We start from the raw sequence: 22,127 nt of genomic DNA on the forward strand, positions 1-22,127 counted from the left end.
GATTCAAGCAGGCAGGAGAGTAAAAGGCAGGAGTTTCCAGAACGTCGGCAAAAAGATAGGATAAGGCTAATAAATCTATGTTGAAATGGCTTCAGGAGTCAAAATTTATTTGTGTTATTTATTTATTTAGTCATTTTTTAAAATATATTTTGGACCTGCCCAACTCCCTCAGAGAGGACTCATTCATTCATATGAGACAATTTCCAGTAAAGCAGTGTTTCTCAACCTTGGTAGCTTGAAGATGGGTGGACTTCAACTCCCAGAAACCCCCAACCAGCGCTGCTGGCTGGGGGATTCTGGGAGTTGAAGTCCACCCATCTTCAAGCTTCCAAGGTTGAGAAACACTGCAGTAAAGGAACAAAAGTTTGGATGTTCTAATATACAGTTTGTCAATTTATTCTCCAAAGCCCCTGAAGGCAGGACAAGAAGCAACGTGTGGAAACTAATCAAGGAGAGAAGCAACCTGGAACTAAGGAGAAATTTCCTGACAGTTAACACAATTAATCAGTGGAACAACTTGCCTCCAGAAGTTGTGAATGCTCCAACACTGGAAGTTTTTAAGAAGATGTTGGATACCCATTTGTCTGAAATGGTGTAGGGTTTCCTGCCTGGGCAGGGGGTTGGACTAGAAGACCTCCAAGGTCCCTTCCAACTCTGTTATTCTATTCAATTCTATTTACCTAATTTGGTAATGAAACATCTGCAAGAAAACCACCAAGCTCAGAGAACACCAAGGACCCCCCGAATCCTCCTCCTCCTCCTCCTCCTCCTCCTCCCTTTCTTCTAGCATTGATGATGTTACCTAGTTTGGTAACATCTAGTTACCTAGAAACATCTGCAAAAAAAAAACATCAAGCTCAGAGAGCACCAAGAACCGCACTGTTCTACCCCTCCTCCTCCCTCCTCTCTTCTAGCACTGATGATGTTAACTAGTTTGGTAATGAAACATCTGCACACACACACAAAAAAAAAACAACCAACCAAGCTCAGAGAAAACCAACGACTCCACAGTTCAACCCTGAGCTGCAAATATTCTCATCTACTGGTATTTCCAGAATTCGCACATACCTCAGATTTAGGGGGGGTGGCTTAGATTAACTGGGGGTGCACGTTTGTCACTCTCACCAGGAGAAACTGTCATTTTCACACCCAGGGGGAGGACCTTCTCTGTGGGAGCCCCAGCCCTGTGGAATGAACTGCCCCCGGAAATACGTAAGATCTCCGACCTCCGGGTGTTCCGCTGCGCACTGAAGACCCCGTTGTTCCGCCAGGCAGGGCTGTCAACATAATAATTTTAAATTGGGGTATTTTAATTTTTGGGGTTTTAAATCGGCCAAATCTATTTAATTATTTTAATTTTTAATCATTGTTGTGTCTTGTGTTTTTAAATTGGCTGTACACCGCCCTGAGTCCTTCGGGAGAAGGGCGGTATAGAAATAAAATTATTATTATTATTATTATTATTATTATTATTATTATTATTATTATTATTATTATTATTATTATTTTTGAGAGGGAGACGGAATTCTCTTGATGCAACGTGGCCAGCGATGAGTTTCACATATTCTTGCCACCAATTTCACGCATGCATGCATGCTCGCTCCGCTCACGCACACGCCTTCCACACACTCGCTGTGCATGCGCCCAGCCTTGAAAACATAGCTAAATAGGATGGCACTATGTCCAGGCGGGTAGCCCACCCACAGTCACCGCTACCATTTCGCCCGAACCGGCTGAATACCACCTCTGAACGTAGCCTCCTCTACTGAGAAAATGAAAAGACCAACACTGATCGAGTAGCACCGGGCTTTTAGAGCAAGCCTTAACTGGGTCCTTCTTCTTGGGAAGGCCTACCAAAGCCTACTTGGGAAACTAGCAGAATTGTTGAAGAATTGCTAGATCTCCAGACTTGGCAAACCGCACGAAGCCAACGACTCATTCAGCCACACGTCCGATGGAACAGATGGGGACCAGCCGATCTTCAGCTTGTTCGGTTCCAGTCTAAAAAAAAGTCTTCAATAATGTGTGTGTGTGTGTGTGTATTAATTTTTTTTCTTACTTCTTCGTAGGGTTTATGTGTGTTTTTCTTCTAGCCAGGTTTTCCCTACGTAACCAAGGTTTTTTGTAGCTCCAGCTCAGTAGAATCACATCTACTCGGTTCTGGGCTTTTTTCTTTTCTAACAGCTAGCAAGCTCTCACTGCTAGGTGGGAGACCTAAATAGATCCATTTCTAGCTCGTTTGCTTTCATCAGTAGGCCACACCCATAGCTGGAGCTACAAAAAACCTTGGTTACGTAGGGAAAACCTGGCTAGAAGAAAAACACACATAAACCCTACAAAGAAGTAAGAAAATTGATACTGTACCTTTACAGGGAGGATACATAAGATATGGGTGTGGCCTACTGATGAAAGCAAACGAGCTAGAAATGGATCTATTTAGGTCTCCCACCTAGCAGTTAGAGCTTGCTAGCTGTTAGAAAAGAAAAAAGCCCAGAACCGAGTAGATGTATGTATGTATGTATGTATGTATGTATGTATGTATGTATGTATATACACACACACACACACACACACACACATATACATACAAACATACATATACACAACACCACCAAAAGTCATCTGTCTATCCAGTTCCTGCAGGCTGGAGTCTACACCAGTTTAGTCTAGTCTGGTTTGAGATGGAACATTTGATTCTACTGGATAGCCATTCTTTCTTGTTATCAAGATTATACAGACACACACACACACACACACACACACACACACACACACACACACAGAATTCTGGGCAGACCATCGTGTACAACATTAATTGCTTGGAGGCCAGTTCATAAACACCTAAATCAGCCTTCTCCCACCCACCCCTTCTCACCCCGCAATGGGGCAGATTCCTTCTGTCTGTGACCACCTCCCAATCTGCAGTCTGAGGCGCCTCTGGCTCTGACGAACGCTTGCGGATTTACATTTGCAGGTCAGATGTGTTTTTATCAAGGTCACTGTAGCATCCTCAATGTTTGTAAACTGTTTGGACCATTTTAAATAAGGGGAAGGCCTTGGTTTAAATTATTTCTTGCAAAACTTCCCATAGGAGAAAAGTCCTGGGAACTTTTAGATGGGCTTCTGGCACACTATGAGCTAAAGCACCTTTAGACTCACTAGGTGGTCTAAACAGTCTAACAGCCTACTAGGAGTAGTAAGAACTTCAGCCCCAAGGGAACTGGGTTCTGATCCCCCAGAAGCAGGGAATGATCTTGGCCAACTGCTTTACCTAACCAATTTTATAGGCTGTTGTGAAAAATAATTGGCTTTATTATTATGCTAGTTTATTTGCCTTTTTTTTTTAACATCCTCTCCCTTCGTCAGCTTCGTCTTTTGGGCCTTTTGACCGAAAGTAAAATCAAGTGACTAAATTTCGTAGCCATTAAGTTCTTCAAGATCATTGCAAGTTTGACCACTGCAGGAAACAGGAGGTTAAAATCATTTGAAGGAATACGTTCATGGAGATTGTTCTGCATTCTGCTGGGTTCATTTCCCCAAGCCAGGAGTCACTTAACAATTGTGTTACTCACTTAACACCTGCAATCATCTACTTAACGACTGGGGCAAGAAAGGGTCGTAAAATGGGGCAAAACTCACTTAACTAATGTTTCACTTAGCATCAAAAGTCTGAGGCTGAATTGTGGTTGTAAATCAAGGACCATCTATATGACATAGGAAGCCAACAAAGATGTTAGCTAGTCCATTTGAGAAAAGCATGGGGACTGCTTGCCCACAAGCCTTATCCAGCAGGGAAGGGAAGAGAAGAGAAAGAAGGGAGGGGAGAGGAGGGGAGGGGAGGGGAGGAGAGGAGAGGAGAGGAGAGGAGGGGAGAGGAGGGGAGGGGAGGGGAGGGGAGGGGAGGGGAGGGGAGGGGAGGGGAGGGAAGGGAAGGGAAGGGAAGGGAAGAGAAGAGAAGAGAAGAGAAGAGAAGAGAAGAGAAGAGAAGAGAAGAGAAGAGAAGAGAAGAGATGACTGTCATTGAGGCTTCAAAGACCACTTCCCCTCACTCCCACCTGGGAAAAATTGGAGTAGAAAAGCCAGCTGAGCTACATCTCCAGGTTAAGCTTTAAGTGGAAAAGGATAAGTGGTATTAAATTTAGGAGAATATTTCTGCAAACCTCAAGAAATCAAGTGAACTTTCCAAGGGAGGCAGGGGCGTTGTTCTTCCAATGGGAAATGACAGAGAAGAGGAACCTTCAATTACCTGACTTTTCAAAGACATTCATGCCCATTTCCTACGTTTATTGGCGGTGACATCTTGACCCAGTGTACATTTAATGCTGCAGCTCTCTAAATGTGGTTTCAGAAAATGGGTGCCCATCAGAAGGATCATTCCCTTTCTCTTGCTTAATAGCCTTGGTCAAGACTCAGCGTCACATTTACGTAAACTCTTAACTCATCAGATCAGGCTCCCAATATATGAGCTTTCAACAACATACCTTCTGATATATTGACTTACATATTAATTTTTTTTTTTTTAGATTAAACAGTTGGAAGGGGCCTTGTAGGTCAGGGGTGTCAAACTCAAGGCCTGGGGGGCCAGATCTGGCCTGCGGGCTGCTTAAATCCCGCCCGCGGAGGAGCCCCGGAAATAGCGAAGGACTGGCCCGCGATGCCTCTGCCAGTAAAAACGCGGCCCTCCCGAGCTCCCTTTTTTGCTGGCAGAGGGTTGCAGGAGGCATCCCAGCCGAAAACGCAGCTTGGGAGCCCGTTTTCTCTGGCAGAGCACTCTGGCGACAGCCGCCCCCCCCCCCAGACAAGTGGTGTCAAGCTGGCCACGCTCACCCCGGCCCCCAAGGTCAAACACAACCCTGATGCAGCCCTCAATGAAATTGAGTGACACCCCTATTGTAGGTCATCTAGTCCAACCCCCTGCCCACACCAATGATGGCTCACCTTTTTGCCATCCCGTGCCAGGAGGGGGGGGGTTGCACGCACGTGTGCCCACACCCATAATTCTATGCGCCCCGCCCCCGCATACGTGACACCCTCCCGCACTCCCCGTGCTCCTGGCACATGATGGCCCAGTAGGCCCGTTTTTCTCTCTCACCTGCCTCCAGAGCCTCTCTAGCAGTCTGGGGAGGGTGAAAACAGCCTTCCCCACCCACTCTGGAGGCCCTCCAGAGGCCAGAAACGGCCCATTTGCCAACTTCCGGTGAGACAGGAAGTGGGACTGGACGTTGGCAAACGGGCCATTTTCAGTCTCTGGAGGACCTCCGGGGGGGGGGGGTGAGGAAGGCCGTTTTCACCCTCCCCAGACTCCTAGAGAGGCTCTGGAGGCTGGGGACAGCAAAAAACGGGCCTTCCGGTCCCACTGGAAGTTGGTAAATGGGTTGTTTCTGGCCTCTGGAGGAGCTCCACTGATATGCCTACGCTAGGTTCACCATCACGGCCCTATTTCTGACAGATGGTAGTCCAGTCTCTTCTTGAAAGCTTCCAGTGATGAAGCTCCCACAACTTCTGAACGCAGCTTCTGTTCCATGGGTTGACTGTTTCTCACTGTCAGAAAACTTCTTCTTATTTCCAGGTTGAATCTTTCCTTGATCAGTTTCCATCCATTGTTCCTTGTCTGGCCTTCAGGTGCTTTGGAGAATAGCTTGACCCTCTTCCTCTCTGGGGCAGCCCCTCCAATATTGGAAGACTGCTATCCTGTCTCCCCTGGTCCTTCTCTTCACTAGACTAGCCATGCCCACTTCTTGACACGCAAAATGTGTGTCTTCCCAGACTAAGCAGGTACCCACCCTTTTCCAATGTTTGCAATGTACAGGTAATCCCAGACTTGCAAGCATTCGTTTAGTGACCGTTTAAAATCACAACAGCATTGAAAAAAGTGACTTATGATCATTTTTCACACCAACGACCGTTGCAGCATCCCTGTGGTCACGTGATCAAAATCCACATGCTTGGCATGTATTAAGGATGGTCCCAGAGTCATGTGACCACCTTTTGCGACCTTCTGACGAGCAAGGTCCATGGGGAAGCCAGATTCCCTTCTCAACGGTCAGAACTGAAGTCAGAACTGAAGGAGCTTCTTAGATGAGAAGCGAAACCTCTTCAATGAAAAAACAACAAATAGTCCAGCTGCCTGTTGGGACAGCTGTGTTACTAAACTTAACCATTGCAGTGTTTCACTTAACAACTGTGGCAAGAAAGGTCGTAAAATGGGGAAAAACTCACTTAACAACTGTCTCACTTAGCAACAGAAATTTGGGGCTCAGTTTATGGTCCTAAATCGAGGACTATCTGCAGTTAAAAGGATGTACAAAGGGTGCTCTTTTGTGTGCGTGTGGGGGTGGGGGTCAGGATGGTCGAAGTTGTAGCAGATGGTCAGAGTAAATCCAATAAGAAATATGGGTTGTGTAGTTCAGAATCAAAGCAAGCCAGAAAGCAAAATATCAAGAGACAAAATAAGGTTGCGCTGCTGCCAATTTACTTTTTTTCAACCACTATTTCAGCTGGCAGACAAATAAAACTTCAGGAAAGATTTCAGCCTGATTTCTTCTAGCAAGTGAAAGGATCCATAATGCACTGCCAGAAAATAATACTTACCACTGGGGTTGAAAGCCATGCAGCAAATGGGCTTCTCGTGGGCCGGGAAGTGAGCTACGATGCCGTCACTATCGGAGTCCTCGCTCACCAGCACCTGCGTAATAGCACAGAAAATGGAAGGTGAGCAGCGCAACTTACATTTGATTCTATGTCATTGGAAGCTCAGGAATTCCTCTAGTCTACGGGTTCAGGCACCAGGCTAGAAAGTGTGAGTTCTAGTCCCGCCTTAGGCATGAAAATCAGCTGGGTGACTTTGAGCCAATCAACCAGGAGGCGGTGAGTTCTAGTCCCGCCTTAGGCATGAAAGCCAGATGGGTGACTTTCAGCCAATCACCAGGAGACGGTGAGTTCTAGTCCCGCCTTAGGCATGAAAACCAGCTGGGTGACTTTGAGCCAATCACCAGGAGACAGTGAGTTCTAGTCCCGCCTTAGGCATGAAAACCAGCTGGGTGACTTTGAGCCAATCACCAGGAGACAGTGAGTTCTAGTCCCGCCTTAGGCATGAAAACCAGCTGGGTGACTTTGAGCCAATCACCAGGAGGCAGTGAGTTCTAGTCCCGCCTTAGGCATGAAAGCCAGCTGGTTGACTTTGAGCCAATCACCAGGAGACAGTGAGTTCTAGTCCCGCCTTAGGCATGAAAGTCAGCTGGGAGGGACTGGGAGCCAATCATTAGGAGACGGTGAGTTCTAGTCCCGCTTTAGGCATGAAAGCCAGCTGGGTGACTTTGAGCCAATCACCAGGAGATGGTGAGTTCTAGTCCCGCCTTAGGCAAGAAAGCCATCTGGGTGACTTTGAGCCAATCACCAGAAGGCGGTGAGTTCTAGTCCCGCCTTAGGGGGACTAGAAAGCCAGCTGAGTGACTTTGGGCCAGTCTTTTTCTCTCAGCCTAACCCACCTCACAGGTTTATTGCAGTAGGGAAATAAGAGGAAGAAGGAATGTTAGATATCTTTGCCGCCTTGAGTTAGTTGTACAAATAATAAAGATGGGATGCAAATATAATAAACAAACAAACAATCAATCAAACCAAGTATTCCTTTCTTAAGTCATCCAAGTAAGGAGTGACCCCATAAAGATCACTAGGCACAAGGAAAATAATATCAGCTAGCAAAGGGCCTCCTTCCAACCAACTCAGGCATCTTCCACTGGAATCAGAATTAGGTGTGATAAAAACACAAAGTGGGGTCAGACATGAGTGGGTAGCATTTCACGTTGCCATGAAATCACCATAGTCAGCTTTATTTTTATTTTTTTTACAAAAGCAGAACTCACCAATTTCCCCAGTAAGTCTTGCTAACACACACTTGTCCGAAGGACAAATCTGACACCAGGCACAAGCTCTCCTTCAAGTCGATGTCAATTCTTACTGACCATATAAATAGATTTTCTCCATGGTGAATGATCTCTAATCTGGACTTTTAAAATTATTATTTTTTTACTGAACCTGTTCTATTGGATCTTTAGTGCTTTCTGAGCTTGGTTGTTTTCTTGCAGACGTTTCATGACCCAACTAGGTAACATCATCAGTGCTAAAAGGCAGTGGGGTTCGCTCACTGTTTACATACAAGTGGTTTGGCCTATCAGTGAGGGTGGGAGTGTTGATCTCTTGTGGGGTCCTTGGAGCTCCCTGAGCTTGGCTGTTTTCTTGCAGAACTTTCTTTAATCAAATAGCAAACATCATCAGGGCAAAACCCCACTTTCTTACAGCACTGTGCAATTGCCCTTGTACAGTAGTGGCCAAAATTGTGGAAACCTTTTGAGAGAAGTGTATTTCCTAAAACTAGCTAATAACAGCACTTTTTTTTTGAAGTAGTACCATGAAATTATATTGGAAAGATAATTTAATCAAGAACGTAATGCAATCACTTTTATGAAGGATTTGCTATTAGAATAACAGTTACAGCATAAAGAAAAGTGAAACACGTAGAAAAAACGAGATATAAAAAAATGATAACCATAGAAAAAACGAGATATACAAAAATGATCCCCATATCAGTTAATCCTTCGTTGGGTAACCTTTAGCATAAATGGCGGCCTTACAACGTCTTCCCATGGAGTGAACTTTTAGTTGGCAGCTGTTATCATGTGAAACCGAGATTGAATGATGGCTTCTATTAACTGGGTTTTATCGCTGGGTCGCTTCTGACTAACAAGGTTTCTTTAGTCGGCTCCCTAGATTTTCAATTGGGTTAAAGTCTGGGCTATTCCCAGGCCATTTCAGCAGTGGAATAGGATTATCTTGAAACTCCAAAAAAAAGTGATGTTATTAGCCATCAAACCTCAAAAATACAACTTTTCCCAAAAGGTTTCTACAATTTTGGCCACTACTGTATATGCAGTTGATGTGACATTGTGTTGTGTGAAAAACACCACTATCCACTCGGCAATCCAACTGAGGTCGAATCTAATGTGCCACTGAGACAGCTGTGGTATTGTTGATTAAATTGAGTATTCACTGAGGTCATAAATATTCATTGAATTGCTCTTACTTGTTCTTAATTCTTAATTGTTATACCTAATCCAGAAATCTAATATTAAGTGTTTTTTTTTCCTTAAGCCTCCGTCAAATTAGACATTATATTTTTGGCCAATGTTACGGCTGGCTAACAGGAAAAGACGCATCCATCCAGTCCAACACAGTGATATAATTATTTTGCAAGATGTATAATCACAACAAAGGATGACTTACAACATACACCCTGACACACACATAAAAGCACCTCCAAAAATATTCTGGCTAAGGCCAAACATTTGCAGGGAAAAGGCTAACGATCACCAGTGGGGAACCTCAGTGGATCTATTGTTTTTAATGGAATCCAGCAATCAAACTAGTTTGATCTGAGCTAGGGGAAACATTTCTCCTTTTGTTTTGCTAGACCTCTGCATAAGGGGTCTAGCAAAAGGCAAAGCGATGCGGGAGGCCGTCATGACCGAAAACGGGGCGCAGGGGGGCTGCGTGCAACACCCCCCAGCTCCATTTTTGCTAGCAGAGGCACCGCAAGCTCATCTGCCGGCCCTGTGGGCCAGATCTAAGCACCCCGCGAGCCAGATCTGGCTAGATCTGGCCCCGCGAGCCAGATCTGGCCCGCATGCCTTGAGTTTGACACCTCTGTTCCAAAGTATCAACATTTTTTTTTTTTTTTTTGGTATTGTGGTGACCAGAACGGATGCAAGTGTGGCTTTACTAGTGGGGTGTAAAAGTGGTACTGTCACTTCCCCTGATCTTGATGGCTTGGGAGGAAGTCAGTGGTGGGTTCCTCCCGGTTCGGCCCAGTTCTCCCAAGCCAGTAGCGGTGACAATATGACGTCACCGAACCGGTTCTGTCCCCCCGCCCGCCCACACCCCCCCCCTGCATTATTCTTACCTTTTATTTGGCCCCACCCCCAATCTATTGCTGCCTCCTGAGTCCCAACTGATGGCTAGAGGGACAAAAACTGTTTCAACTCTTGCCGCGGGGCTTCAAAGGGCCGCCCTGTAGCTGATCAGTGTTAAAAGAAAACAAATGAGTAGACTGGTGCCTGCAAAAATAAATGGGTAGACCCAGTGCCTGCAAAAATACATGAGTAGACCGGTGCCTGCAAAAATACATGAGTAGACCAGTGCCTGCAAAAAATAAATGGGTAGATTGGTACAGCTCTGCAAGCAGTTAAAAGCCTGGTAGACCAGTACCTCTGCTAAATCCTAAAGAATTGTCACATGACCATCAAGCCACCCCCACAAAATAAGCCACGCCCACAGAACCAGTAGTAAAAAAATTTAGAACCCATCCCTGGAGGAAGTCAATGGCCAGGGCAGTCAGTTATCGTATCTGTGAAAAGAGCGTAATCGTAAATAAACAGCCAATAAAAGCCGACATTGGTAGGTTGATGTTTTATTGTCGGACGGTCGTTTGTCTGTTAAGTGATTGGCCTGAGGCCCAAAGGGTGGCTTTGCTCATAGATTCGTGATATTTGATAGGCCATCTTTGTTGGCTGTGGCTTTTTAAAATCAATTCTTAACCAAATGGAAATTAAATAGCGGTGCAATCTGTCGCTCGTCTTCTCCCTAATAGATTCTCAGCCTTCGGTGTCACAAAGCAACATTAAAAAAAGCGGAGAGTTTCAAAAGCGGGGAGTATCAAGACTTGATCTACAAATCTCCATTGAGGATGCCGTCCTTCCAAAGTTCAACCCTGGCAACGAAGTGAAAACTGCATTTTTTAATGAACTCCAGTCCATTTTAAAGAGAAATCTACGATTTCGATGCTCTGAATTGCTCCCGGCTACTTTACAAAATGGTAGAACGGTACAGTATGCAAAGAATTAAAAGTGTCGTATCTCTCCGTTTTAAACATTTCAAAGTATCTCACGAGTATTATCTTATTTTTCTCCCGGATTTGGAAATAGCCCATCTGGGGAAGTTTATCAGGCCTCTAAATTCAAGTCTAACTCGTGATTTTTATTTATTTTTAATTTTCAAGGGACTCTTGGGTGCTTGTACAATAAAAAAGGTCAAATGTAAAAACAGCACGTGAGAGTTTAAAACTGAGAAAATTTAAAATTTAGGATGATTAAACGCCGTTAAAAATGGGTTAAAAAGGCAAAGAGAGGGCTCTCAAGGGGCTAACCAGCCCCACGGCTGGGTGCTCCTCTATGTGCCCCAAGCAAGGGCACGGAGCATATGTTAACCCCTTTTCAGAGGCCAGGAGAGTGGGGGGCCGGCCTCACCTCCAGGTCTCAGGGTTCCAAGTAACACCCCCAACGAAAGAAGACTCCGAGGCTAGAAGTTCCTCAAAAGTTCCCTTTTATTGGAGATGTCATTGTTAGGAAATGGCTATTACCTAACTGGTTGGGTTGGCAATGTATATAAACCATCAATGCATGTTTACAGTCAAAATGTATTGTATAGCTTTAAGACTGTAATGCTGTATTGCATCATACTGTATTCTGATTGGCTAGCTCTGTAGCCAACATACTTAAGAGGAAGCTTGAATCATGGCTTATTTTTCTTATTACATTATTATTGCTACCTCTGCTCCTCTCTGCCTGTTCTCTCTGCATGATCACTGCTTGATCATTGCTACTTGTTGTTTTTCTACTGTTTTTACTGCTGTACTTGTTCCTGTTTGCAACTCCAAAAAGAACTGTTTTATTGCATATTTATTTATTTATTTTATTTTATTAGATTTATATACCGCCCTACTCCCGAAGGATTCAGGGTGGTGAACAGCCATAAATATAAAACACACAGATTATAAAATTTAAAACAGTATAAAAACGTATTAAACAATTTGGCCCGAGACGAATTAAAACATCCCCATATTTAAAAACAGATTTAAAATTACTCATATACCATTTAAAAGGGAAAGTGAGGCCAGGCCAGCCTGTTGGAATAAAAAGGTCTTGAGGGTGAGGCGGAAGGTGCGTAAATCCGGGATCCTCCGTATCTCCAGGGGGGAGCTCATTCCAGATAACAGGAATGTATATGACTACAACAACTGGTAAGAAGACTTTGTTCTTAGAATATCCCTGGATTGACATCTTAACTATCTTTATCTGTGTATGACCTGGATTGTTTATTGGACTTTGCTTTACTTTTTCCTAAAAGTAAAAGAATATCACAACTCAGTGTGTCTGTATATTGACAGTGCTTATTCACAATCACTCACAGCCATTTCTCATGTGCATACCCTTGCTACTCAAGGGTTACTCTGCGCATATTCCTCAACAGTCATATTGGCACATCTGGGAAAACCCGAATCTGAAAGCTTCCAGGTTTTCCCCACCCAAAGGAAAGTCCAAGTCCCTTCCCCCTGCACCCACATGTCCATCACATGGTCTGAGATGCCTCCCAGTCACGCCACTCCAGGTGCAAGGCAGGATGTCCTTGACTCTCAGAGAAAGGAATGTTATTATGGCTAGGTATCTCTCCAACTCCCTACAATCCCCCCTCCCAGTTTCCCACAGCAGTAAATGTGGCAGCCTGGAAGATCCAAAGTAAAAGATGGCTTCCAGATAGTCTACAGCAGGAATGTCAAACTCAAGCCCATGGGGCTGCATCCGGACCATCCTGGAAAATTTAAGGGGCCAGCCCGTGTCGCTTCAGCCCGGTCTATCCAATGTGAAGAGGAAACATGACAGCAGTTTGGGGAGTGGTGCAGAGGTGAGTTTTTCAGCAGGTTCTGACCAGTTCTGGAGAACTGGTAGCGGAAATTTTGAGTAGTTCGGAGAACCAGTAGTAAAAATTCTGACTGGCCCCACCTCCATCTATTCTCTGCCTCCCGAGTCCCAGCTGATCGGGAGGAAATGGGGATTTTGCAGTAACCTTCCCCCAGATTGGGGTATTCTTCCCCTGCCATGCCCACCAAGCCACACCCACCAAGCCACACCCTGCCCACCAAGCCACATCCACAGAACCGGTAGTATCCTTCCCCTGCCACGCCCACCAAGCCATGCCATGCCCACCAAGCCACACCCACAGAACCGGTAGTAAAAAGATTTGAAACCCACCACTGCTGTATACTACCTTTACGACCGTCGTAGCATCCCCATGGTCACGTGATCAAAATTCAGATGACTGGCAACTGGTTCGTATTTATGACGGTTGCAGCGTCCCAAGAGTCACGTGATCCCCTTTTGCGACCTTCTGACAAGCAAAGCCAATAGGCAAGCCAGATTCACTTAACAACCGTGTTACTTACTTAACAACTGCCGGGATTCACTTAACAACTGTGGCAAGACAAGTCGTAAAAATGGGGCAAAACTCACTTAACAAATGTCTCGCTTACCAACATAAATTTGGTCGTAAGTTAAGAACTACCTATATTGGGACAAATACTTTTATGGTTTTATAGCCCTTTCATGTCAGTTCTGCCTGTGTCTCTTCTGGATAATAGAATATGTGCGCCAGGTCTGGATTGATTGATTGATTAATTGATAAAATTGCTACACCAGAGTAGAATTTGAATACCAGAATGCATCAGTTAAGTCTATGTATGAATCACCTCTTGGATTCATATGTGTTTTTTTTAATCCTTTGCCTTTCCTTGTGTGTGTGTGTGTGTGTGTGTGTGTGTGTGTGTGCAAACACTTATATTATAAATAATCAGCTATATAGTAGACTTGGCAGGTTTAGAGCTAAGCAAAGGTTTTTTTTAAAAAGGCAGTTATTTCAGACAAATTCTGGGTGGTCCCACCCATCTAATGAATTAATGAAGAGAAAATAAATTAAAGGGTCAAGCAAAAATGTAACTACACTCAGTAAAAGTTTATGTATTTAAAAATTGGGGGGGGGAGGAAGGGGGGAAATACAGTATATATTTATTTTTACTCGTTTTAGCTAATCAATGACTCCAAAGAAACCATCATTATTTTTAAATGAAAAAAAAAATTGCTAACACTTCATTAAAAGACCATTGAGACATGTTCACAAATCTTACTAATGTATTTGGGCTGACCACAGAGTTGTTTGAGCTTCTCGGTAATTATTTTTATCCAGCTTTCAAATATGAACATAATTTAATAACTCAGCCCTTTTTAAACGGGGGGGGGGGAGCTAGAGTTCTCCAAAGCAAGAAAAAAAAGAAAAACTATGAAATTACTATGCAAACAACTGCTACAATTCAAAAACACCACTTCAAAAGCTAATTAAATTAACACAGATATTTTCCTTTGAACAAATCAGAGCCAAATCTTTGGTCTTCCATATTACCTACACTCCTAACTGTAGGTAATATGATTAACATCCATGTAGTCTGCATCTCAGACTAAATGGATGTTAATCCTGAGCATAAATTTTCAGACTTATCTTCCACAAATCTCCTCCTTCTCAGATTGGTGTGAGAGTTTAAGAAAGGCTAAAACACGATTTACGAACTGGTCACAAAAGTTGGTAGTTTGAAAAAGTCTTGCAAAGAAAAGAGAGAGCCAACAGCCCACGTTTCTCTCTTAAACTCAGAGATGGCATCTTCCTTAATAGACAATACATTTACTAGCTATGATAGGTGTAGTAAGGTTAAGATAGCTGCTCAGCCTACATTCGCCAGCAAGGAATCTCTGAAGATCTGAGGCTACCAATGTAATTGTAATATAATCCAAAAATTGGTTTGGATGGAAACTAATCAAGGAGAGAAGCAACTTAGAACTAAGAAGAAATTTCTTGACAGTGAGAACAATTAATCAGTGGAACGACTTGCCTCCAGAAGTTGTAAATGCTACAACACTGGAAGTTTTTAAGAAGATGTTGGATAGCCATTTGTCTGAAGTGGTGTAGGGTTTCCTGCCTGGGCAGGGGGTTGGACTAGAAGACCTCCAAGGCCCCTCTTCCAACTCCGTTCTTCTATTCTATTCTATTCTATTCTATTCTATTCTATTCTATTCTATTCTATTCTATTCTATTCTATTCTTATTCTTATTCTTATTCTTATTCTTATTCTATTCTAATTTCCACTCCACTCCATTCCATTCCAATGCCAGGAAAATCCGTTCTAAGTAGTCTTCAATTTACAAGAACATTTGGGAGAAGAATTTCCATTTTTAAGGCTATTAAGTGAGTTGTGCCCAATTTTACATCCTTTTTTTGCCATGTCTCCGGAAATTCTCAATCATCCAAGTCAGGTTATCCAAAAGATCCTTTTTTCCAAACAGCAACTGGACTTCTTTGCTCTTTTTTTTCTTCTAAAACTTTTTGCTTCTCATCCAAGAAGTTTCTCCAGTTCAAAATGACTGGTGGGGGAAAGGAAAAATGGAAGGACTGAAAAAGAACATAAATCCTTCCATTTCCCACTGGACGGTTAGAACTGAAGAAGCTTCTTAGATGAAAAGTGAAACGATTTAAAAAAAAAAAAACCAAGAAACTCCAGTTGCCTTTTGGGGGGAGGAAAAAGCATTTGGGGGACATTTTTTTGCCATGGTTGTTAAGTGAATCAATGCAGTTGTTAAGTGAATCACATAGCTGGTAAGGGAATCCTGCTTTCCCCATTGACTTTGCTTGTTGGAAGCTCACTTTACAACAGACGTTTCAGGCTCAATTGTGGCCATATGTGGAGGACTACCTGTATAAGAGATAGAATAAAATAGAGTAACAGAGTCGGAAGGGACCTTGGAGGTCTTCTAGTCCAACCCCCTGCTTAGGCAGGAAACCCTACACCACTTCAGACAAATGGTTGTCCAATCTCTTCTTAAAAACTTCCAGTGTTGGAGCATCCACAACTTCTGGTGGCAAGTTGTTCTACTGATTAATTGTCCTCACTGTCAGGAAATTTCTCCTTAGTTCTAAATTGCTTCTCTCCTTGCTTAGTTTCCACCCATTGCTTCTTCTCCTGCCTTCAGGTGCTTTGGAGAATAGCTTGACTCCCTCTTCTTTGGGGCAGCCCCTGAGATATTGGAAGACTGCTGTCATGTCTCCCCTAGTCCTTCTTTTCATCAAACTAGACATACCCAGTTCCTGCAACTGTTCTTCATATGTTTTAGCCTCCAGTCCCCTAATCCTCTTTGTTGCTCTTCTCTGCACTCTGGTCCAGAGTCTCCACATTTTTGCCCACTCCATTCCTCAAATTATCAGCTACAAATCTATAAACGTTAAGCCTATTCTAAAATCCATTCTAAATTGTCCCCTCTAGTTAACCCATGATCCGAAGGACCCATCTGATGAGCAAACTGTGCTTTTCAAGGCCATTTATTCACTGTTCTTAGTCTCCATGCCAAGGAATTTAAGGCAAACCTCCAAGGACACCTAAAACACATTGAACAAAAGAAATGGCCATGACTTAACTCCACTTAAGGACTGCCTCCTGAACACGCTGAAATCCTGGGCAAAGAGCGAAGGCCCATTTTCATGCAACCATATTTGAGCAAGCACGAAGAAGTCCTCCTTAGCAAGCAGCTACAATGGGATACCTTTCTATAAAAGGAGAATTTTGAGAACGGATGAAGTCTTTTATGGTCCTACAACCTCCTTAAGAGATCTGCACTCATTTTTATCTCTCCTCTCTTGCCTCCAAAAGTTGTGGGTGCTCCAACACTGGAGGTTTTCAAGAAGAGATTGGACAGCCATTTGTCTGAAGTGGTATAGGGCCGTGACGGCGAATTCCACCACAGGTGGCACGCATAGCCTTATCGGTGGGCACGCGAGCTCAGCTCCGCCAGCTGATTTTTGAGCTTTCTGAACCCACCAGAAGTAGGGAAACAGGCTGTTTCCTGCCTCCGGAGGGCCTCGGTGGGTGGTGGAGAAAGCCCATTTTTCTCTCTCCCCAGGCTCCAGAGCCTTTCTAGGAACATGAGGAGGGTGGAAAATGGCCTTCCCCACCCCCCGGAGGCCCTCCGGAGGCCAGATACAGCCTGTTTGCCACCGGAAGTTGGTCACACCAAAAGTTGGCAAAGAGGCCATTGACAAATGGGCCTCCGGGGGGGGGGGAGGCTGTTTTGGACCTCCCCAGACTCCTAGAAAGGCTCCGGAGCCTGGGGAAGAGAGAAAAACGGGCCTATCGGGCCCACCAGGCCATCGCATGCCAGGAGCATGGGGAACGTGGTGGGGAGGGGTCGCGCGCACATGCACAAGGCGCATACAATTATGGGTGTGGGTGTGCGCACGACCCCCACCCCCCCGCTCTTGGCACGCGATGGCAAAAACGTTAGCGATCACTGGTAAAGGGTCTCCTGCTTGAGCAGGGGGTTGGACTAGAAGACCTCCGAGGTCCCTTCCAGCTCTCTTATTCTGTTCTGCTCTGTTAATTCCAGAACACCCCAAAGCCCAGCAGCAAGACGACCCGGGAACTAAATTTATTCTTCTGCTTGCAGTTATCCTATAACCGTGACGGCGAACCTATGGCACACGTGCCACAGGTGGCACATGGAGCCATATCTGTGGGCATGCGAGCATTGCCCTAGCTCAGCTCCAACTGATTTTCGGGCCTTCTGGGCCCACCAGAAAACGGGAAATGGGCTGCTTCCGGGCAGGGGTGAGGGAGGCGGGTTTTGCCCTCCCCAGGCTCCAAGAAAGCCCCTGGAGCCTGGGGAGGCCGAAAAACGGCCTACCAGGCCCATCGGTAATCTTTTTGCAGTCACGTGCTACAAGTGGGGGGGCACGGGGGGCATTGAATCATGGGTGTGGATACATGCGTGTGCGACCCCCCTCACACTGCCCCCACTTTTGGCACGCGACGGCAAAAAGGTTAGCCATCCCTGTCCTATGATGTTTCAAGAGAGGGAAACAAAACTAAAAGTCTTTAGAGCTTACTTAAATAACTCAAGAGCCATCATCGTTTTTACACACAGGCACATATACACAAAAGAAACCAGTTTTTCATCGTATCCATTAAGCAGGCCAGCTCATGATCACTGTGAAGATCAGAGGCCAAGTTCATTAAAGGCAAAAAAAAAAAATTCTACTAAATCATATATAAGGCAACTTAAAAACCTACCGATAAATCATTTTATTAGTCAAGCTATTTGCAAGAGGAGTCTGGGAGCCGACACTGAACGTCAGAAATAATGACTGCATTAAAAAAACGGCTTCATGAAAAATTTATGAAGCAGGATTTCATTCTCCCCTTTTTTCCCCCCTTTCTGGGTATTATAGAGAAAAGACAAGAGTGTATTTTCCAGGAAAGTATAATAAAACCTTGAATGGGCCAACAAACCTTATTCTAAAATAAATGAAGCTTGTAAAATCTTAAATGAAATAGGCAGAGTTTTGCTCCTCTGGGGCTCCACATTATCTTTCATTACGCAGAGTCGAGTCTTTGAAGGTCAATTGAGTAGCTTTATTTCTTCAAGCCCAGTCCTTAAGAAACTGAAATCCAATTTACCACAGAGGTAAAAGTGCTGGATGAGAATCCAGAAGACCACAAGCTCTCGAGATCCCTTCGTCATGGAAAACCGGCGAGTTGACTTTGAGTCGGCTTCTGTCACTCTTTCCGACAGCCCCGGGAGAAGGAACATTATGTACAAGGCTGGGATTCAGCCGGTTCAGGCAAACCGGATGTTAATTTTAAGATGGTTCGCCGAACCGGTACCGTGTTTCCCCAAAAATAAGACCCTGTCTTATTTTTTTTTTGAACCCCGAAATAAGCGCTTGGCCTTATTTTCGGGGAGGTCTTATTATTTTGGGGTTGGTGGAGCGAGATATGGATCCTCTTGCCATCTTACCTGATTTCCAGCTCTGCGTTTAAATATTTTCAGGGAGGGCTTATTTTCGGGGAGGGGGCTTATTTTCAGGGGGCTTATTTTAGCGCATGCACTCAAAAGCACAATTGGGCTTATTATCAGGGGATGTCTTATTTTCGGGGAAACAGGGTAGTTGCAAGGACTGGCTGACCACGCCCACCCCATCCTGCCCCTCCCAGGAGTCTCCACGCGGCCCATTTTGGATGCGAGGTAAGTGCAGTGCCCGCGCGGAAGCTCTGGGAGGGCAAAAAATGGGCCTCCTGGAAGTTCCGAAAGTCTGGAATCGGGCCTGTTTCCGGCCTCCGGAGCCTGGGAGAGCCCATTTTCGCCTTCCCGGAGGCTCGAAGAAAGCCTCTGGAGCCTGGGGAGGGCGAAAACGCCCCCTCTTCCATGGTGCAGGAGAGCAAGTAGGCCATGCCCCCATAGCCATGCCCACTCAGCAACCGGGCAGCGAACCGGTGCTAAAATTTTTCAATCCCACCCCTGATTATGTAGGCTACATAGAGTCATAACAATTTGTCTGAAATAGTATAGGGCAGGGGTCCCCAATTCATTGGCAGGGGCCCAGGCCATGCAAGTGGGTGGGTGAGCATGTGTGCGCAGCTCCATTTGAGCAAGCGATGATGTAAATGCTCCCATTTGAAGCTCCATTTGTGCGAATGGCATGCGTGCCTGCCCACCACGCATGCAAATGCAGCTGCATGCATGCATGCTACTTGCACAGGATCCCTCCCATCTTCCCCACCCCTTGTCCCATCCACCAAGCCGGAAAGTTTGAGGACCCCTGGTATAGGGTCTCCTGCTTGAGCAGAGGGCTGGACTAGAAGACCTCAAAGTTCCCTTCCAACTCTGTTGTTCTATTCTATTCTATTCTATTCTATTCTATTCTATTCTATTCTATTCTATTCTATTCTATTCTATTCTATTCTATTCTATTCTATTCTATTCTATTCCATTCCATTCCATTCCATTCCATTCCATTCCATTCCATTCCATATTTTCTATTCTATTCTATTCTATTCTATTCTATTCTATTCTATTCTATTCTATTCTATTCTATTCTTCTATTCCATTCCATTCCATTCCATTCCATTCCATAAAAGGTCAGATTGCCAGGTTCACAGTGTCATCTCTGAAAAGCTGGACCGTCATTGAAGGTGTAAATAACTATGTTTCCAGGGCCCGGATTTTTTTTTTCGAGCCAGCATTTACGAATCGGCTTTGTTTTAATGCCACTTTGTGTTATTTTATTATCATTTTGTTTTTGGAAGAAACTTTTGGGGCTTCTATAAAGAAGGTGGGGGGAAGCCCCATAGATATGCGAAACATACTTCTCTTCTCTAGAGATTTCAGGTCTCTTTCTTCAATTCTCTCCATTTAAACCTCAGAATAAGAAACGATTTATCACGACTGTAGTACCTAAACAAGTTAAATGCGCACGCACGAACAAACACACATATATATTCAGCAACTACGTGATGCTAAATACGCCATTCCTGATGCCAGAGTTGACAAGATTTCGTTCAACTGCACTGAGATAACTGAGAAATTGTCCTTTTCTCAGTCATGTTTAAATTCATGGAAAATTCGATCTCGCATACATTAGGCAATGTATAGAAATGAGGTGGGAGAGAATTCCCAGGTGAAAGTTTGCTATGTATGTTTGCTAGTAGCAGGTGCAGTTTTAGATCGGGGTGGACAACTGCAAGTAGTCCTCGACTTACGGCCACGGCTGAATTCAAAATGTCTGTTGCTAAGCGAGACAGTTATGAAGTGAGTTTGGCCCTATTTTATGATCTTTCTTGCCACAGTTGTTAAGTTAGATGCTGCAACTGTCGTAAGTATCCAAAATAGTCCTAAGTCACTTCATTCGGTCCAGTTGTAATTTCGAACGGTCACTAAACATGCTTGTAAGTCGAGGACTACCTGCATGGCTCCTTTACGATCGTAAGCCCGTTAAAAGAATAGAATAGAATAGAATAGAATAGAATAGAATAGAATAGAATAGAATAGAATAGAATAGAATAGAATAGAATAGAATAGAATAGAATAGAAAGGAGAGAAGAAAAAAATATGGAATAGGATAGCAATGAATGGACTGGACTGGACTGGACTGGACTGGACTGGACTGGACTGGACTGGACTGGAATAGAATAGAATAGAATAGAATAGAATAGAATAGAATAGAATAGAATAGAATAGAATAGAATAGAATAATAGGGTTGGAAGGGACTTTGGAGGTCTTCTAGTCCAACCCCCTGCTTAGGCAGGAAACCCTACACCACTTCAGACAAATGGTTATCCAACCTCTTCTTAAAAAATTCCAATGTTGGAGCATTCACAACTTCTGGAGGCAAGTTGTTCCATTGATTAATTGTTCTAACTGTCAGGAAATTTCTCCTTAGTTGCTTCTCTCCTTGATTAGTTTCCACCCGTTGCTTCTTCTCCTGCCCTCAGGTGCTTTGGAGAATAGCTTGACCCCTTCTTTTTTGTGGCAGCCCCTCAAATATTGGAAGACTGTTATCATGTCTCCCCTAGTCCTTCTTTTCATTAAACTAGACATACCCAATTCCTGCAACCGTCCTTCGTATGTTTCAGCCTCCAGTCCCTTAATCCTCTTTGTTGCTCTTCTCTGCATTCTTTCTAGAGTCTCAACATCTTTTTTTACATCGTGGCGACTGAAACTGAATGCAATATTCCTGTTAAAGGCCACAGGTTGTAAAGGGGCCATGGTTTTTCCCCCTCCCCATTTTAGAGTGATGCCGTGTCTCAAGATCACTGACCAAACTACTCCATACTCTTGCAGGCTTTATACTAATAAGCCAGACTTCGATAAGGAGGCCCGTTAGATGGAAACAATTCCTCATTTTTCAGCCGTCGTTCTAGACTCAGGGGTCCCACATCGTTACAGATTCTTCTCTGCCATCAGGCCATAACCACATCACTCCCCATCAACTTCAATGTCTGGCAAGACAATAGAGAGTGACATTTCACCACCATCACCACTGGCCCGGCATCGTGAAAAATGTCGTGTCCTCTTCAGCTGTACGCAAGCTGGCTTCCGTTCATTCCCAATTAGCACTTCCTCTACCGTAAATCAATCCCACATGAGTGTCAGTTAAGACACAGACAAGAACCTTGGAATCCAAGCATATTCAACAAGGAAGGCCAGAGGGGAAATGCCAGGTCTCCTATATGAGCAAATGTAACTTTTGTCAAATTCTTCTAGGGCAGGAGTGTTAAACTCAAGGTCCGGGGGCCAGATCCAGTCCGTGGGGTGCTTAGATCTGGTCCGTGGGGCCACCCATGAACAGCAAAGGACCGGCCCGCGGTGCCTCTGCCAGCGAAAACGGAGCTCGGGAGGGCCACAGGCAGCCCTCCCGAGCTCCGTTT

General features: G+C 44.5%; 1 protein-coding gene across 8 annotated transcripts in view; it reads right to left on the reverse strand.

The window, feature by feature from the left end:
* Positions 1-22,127, reverse strand: part of BCAS3 (BCAS3 microtubule associated cell migration factor) — a 702,801-nt gene that overhangs the window by 537,250 nt on the left and 143,424 nt on the right. For all 8 annotated transcript variants that reach the window (XM_087890109.1, XM_087890127.1, XM_087890106.1 and 5 more), the window contains exon 13: positions 6,592-6,685. In XM_087890109.1, the coding sequence (XP_087746235.1) occupies positions 6,592-6,685 (94 nt within the window). The remainder of the gene's footprint in view (positions 1-6,591; positions 6,686-22,127) is intronic.

Source organism: Pantherophis guttatus, chromosome 1 (genome assembly GCF_059756535.1).
Source record: "Pantherophis guttatus breed Tessera chromosome 1, ASM5975653v1, whole genome shotgun sequence".
NCBI classification, from domain to species: Eukaryota; Metazoa; Chordata; class Lepidosauria; order Squamata; family Colubridae; genus Pantherophis; species Pantherophis guttatus.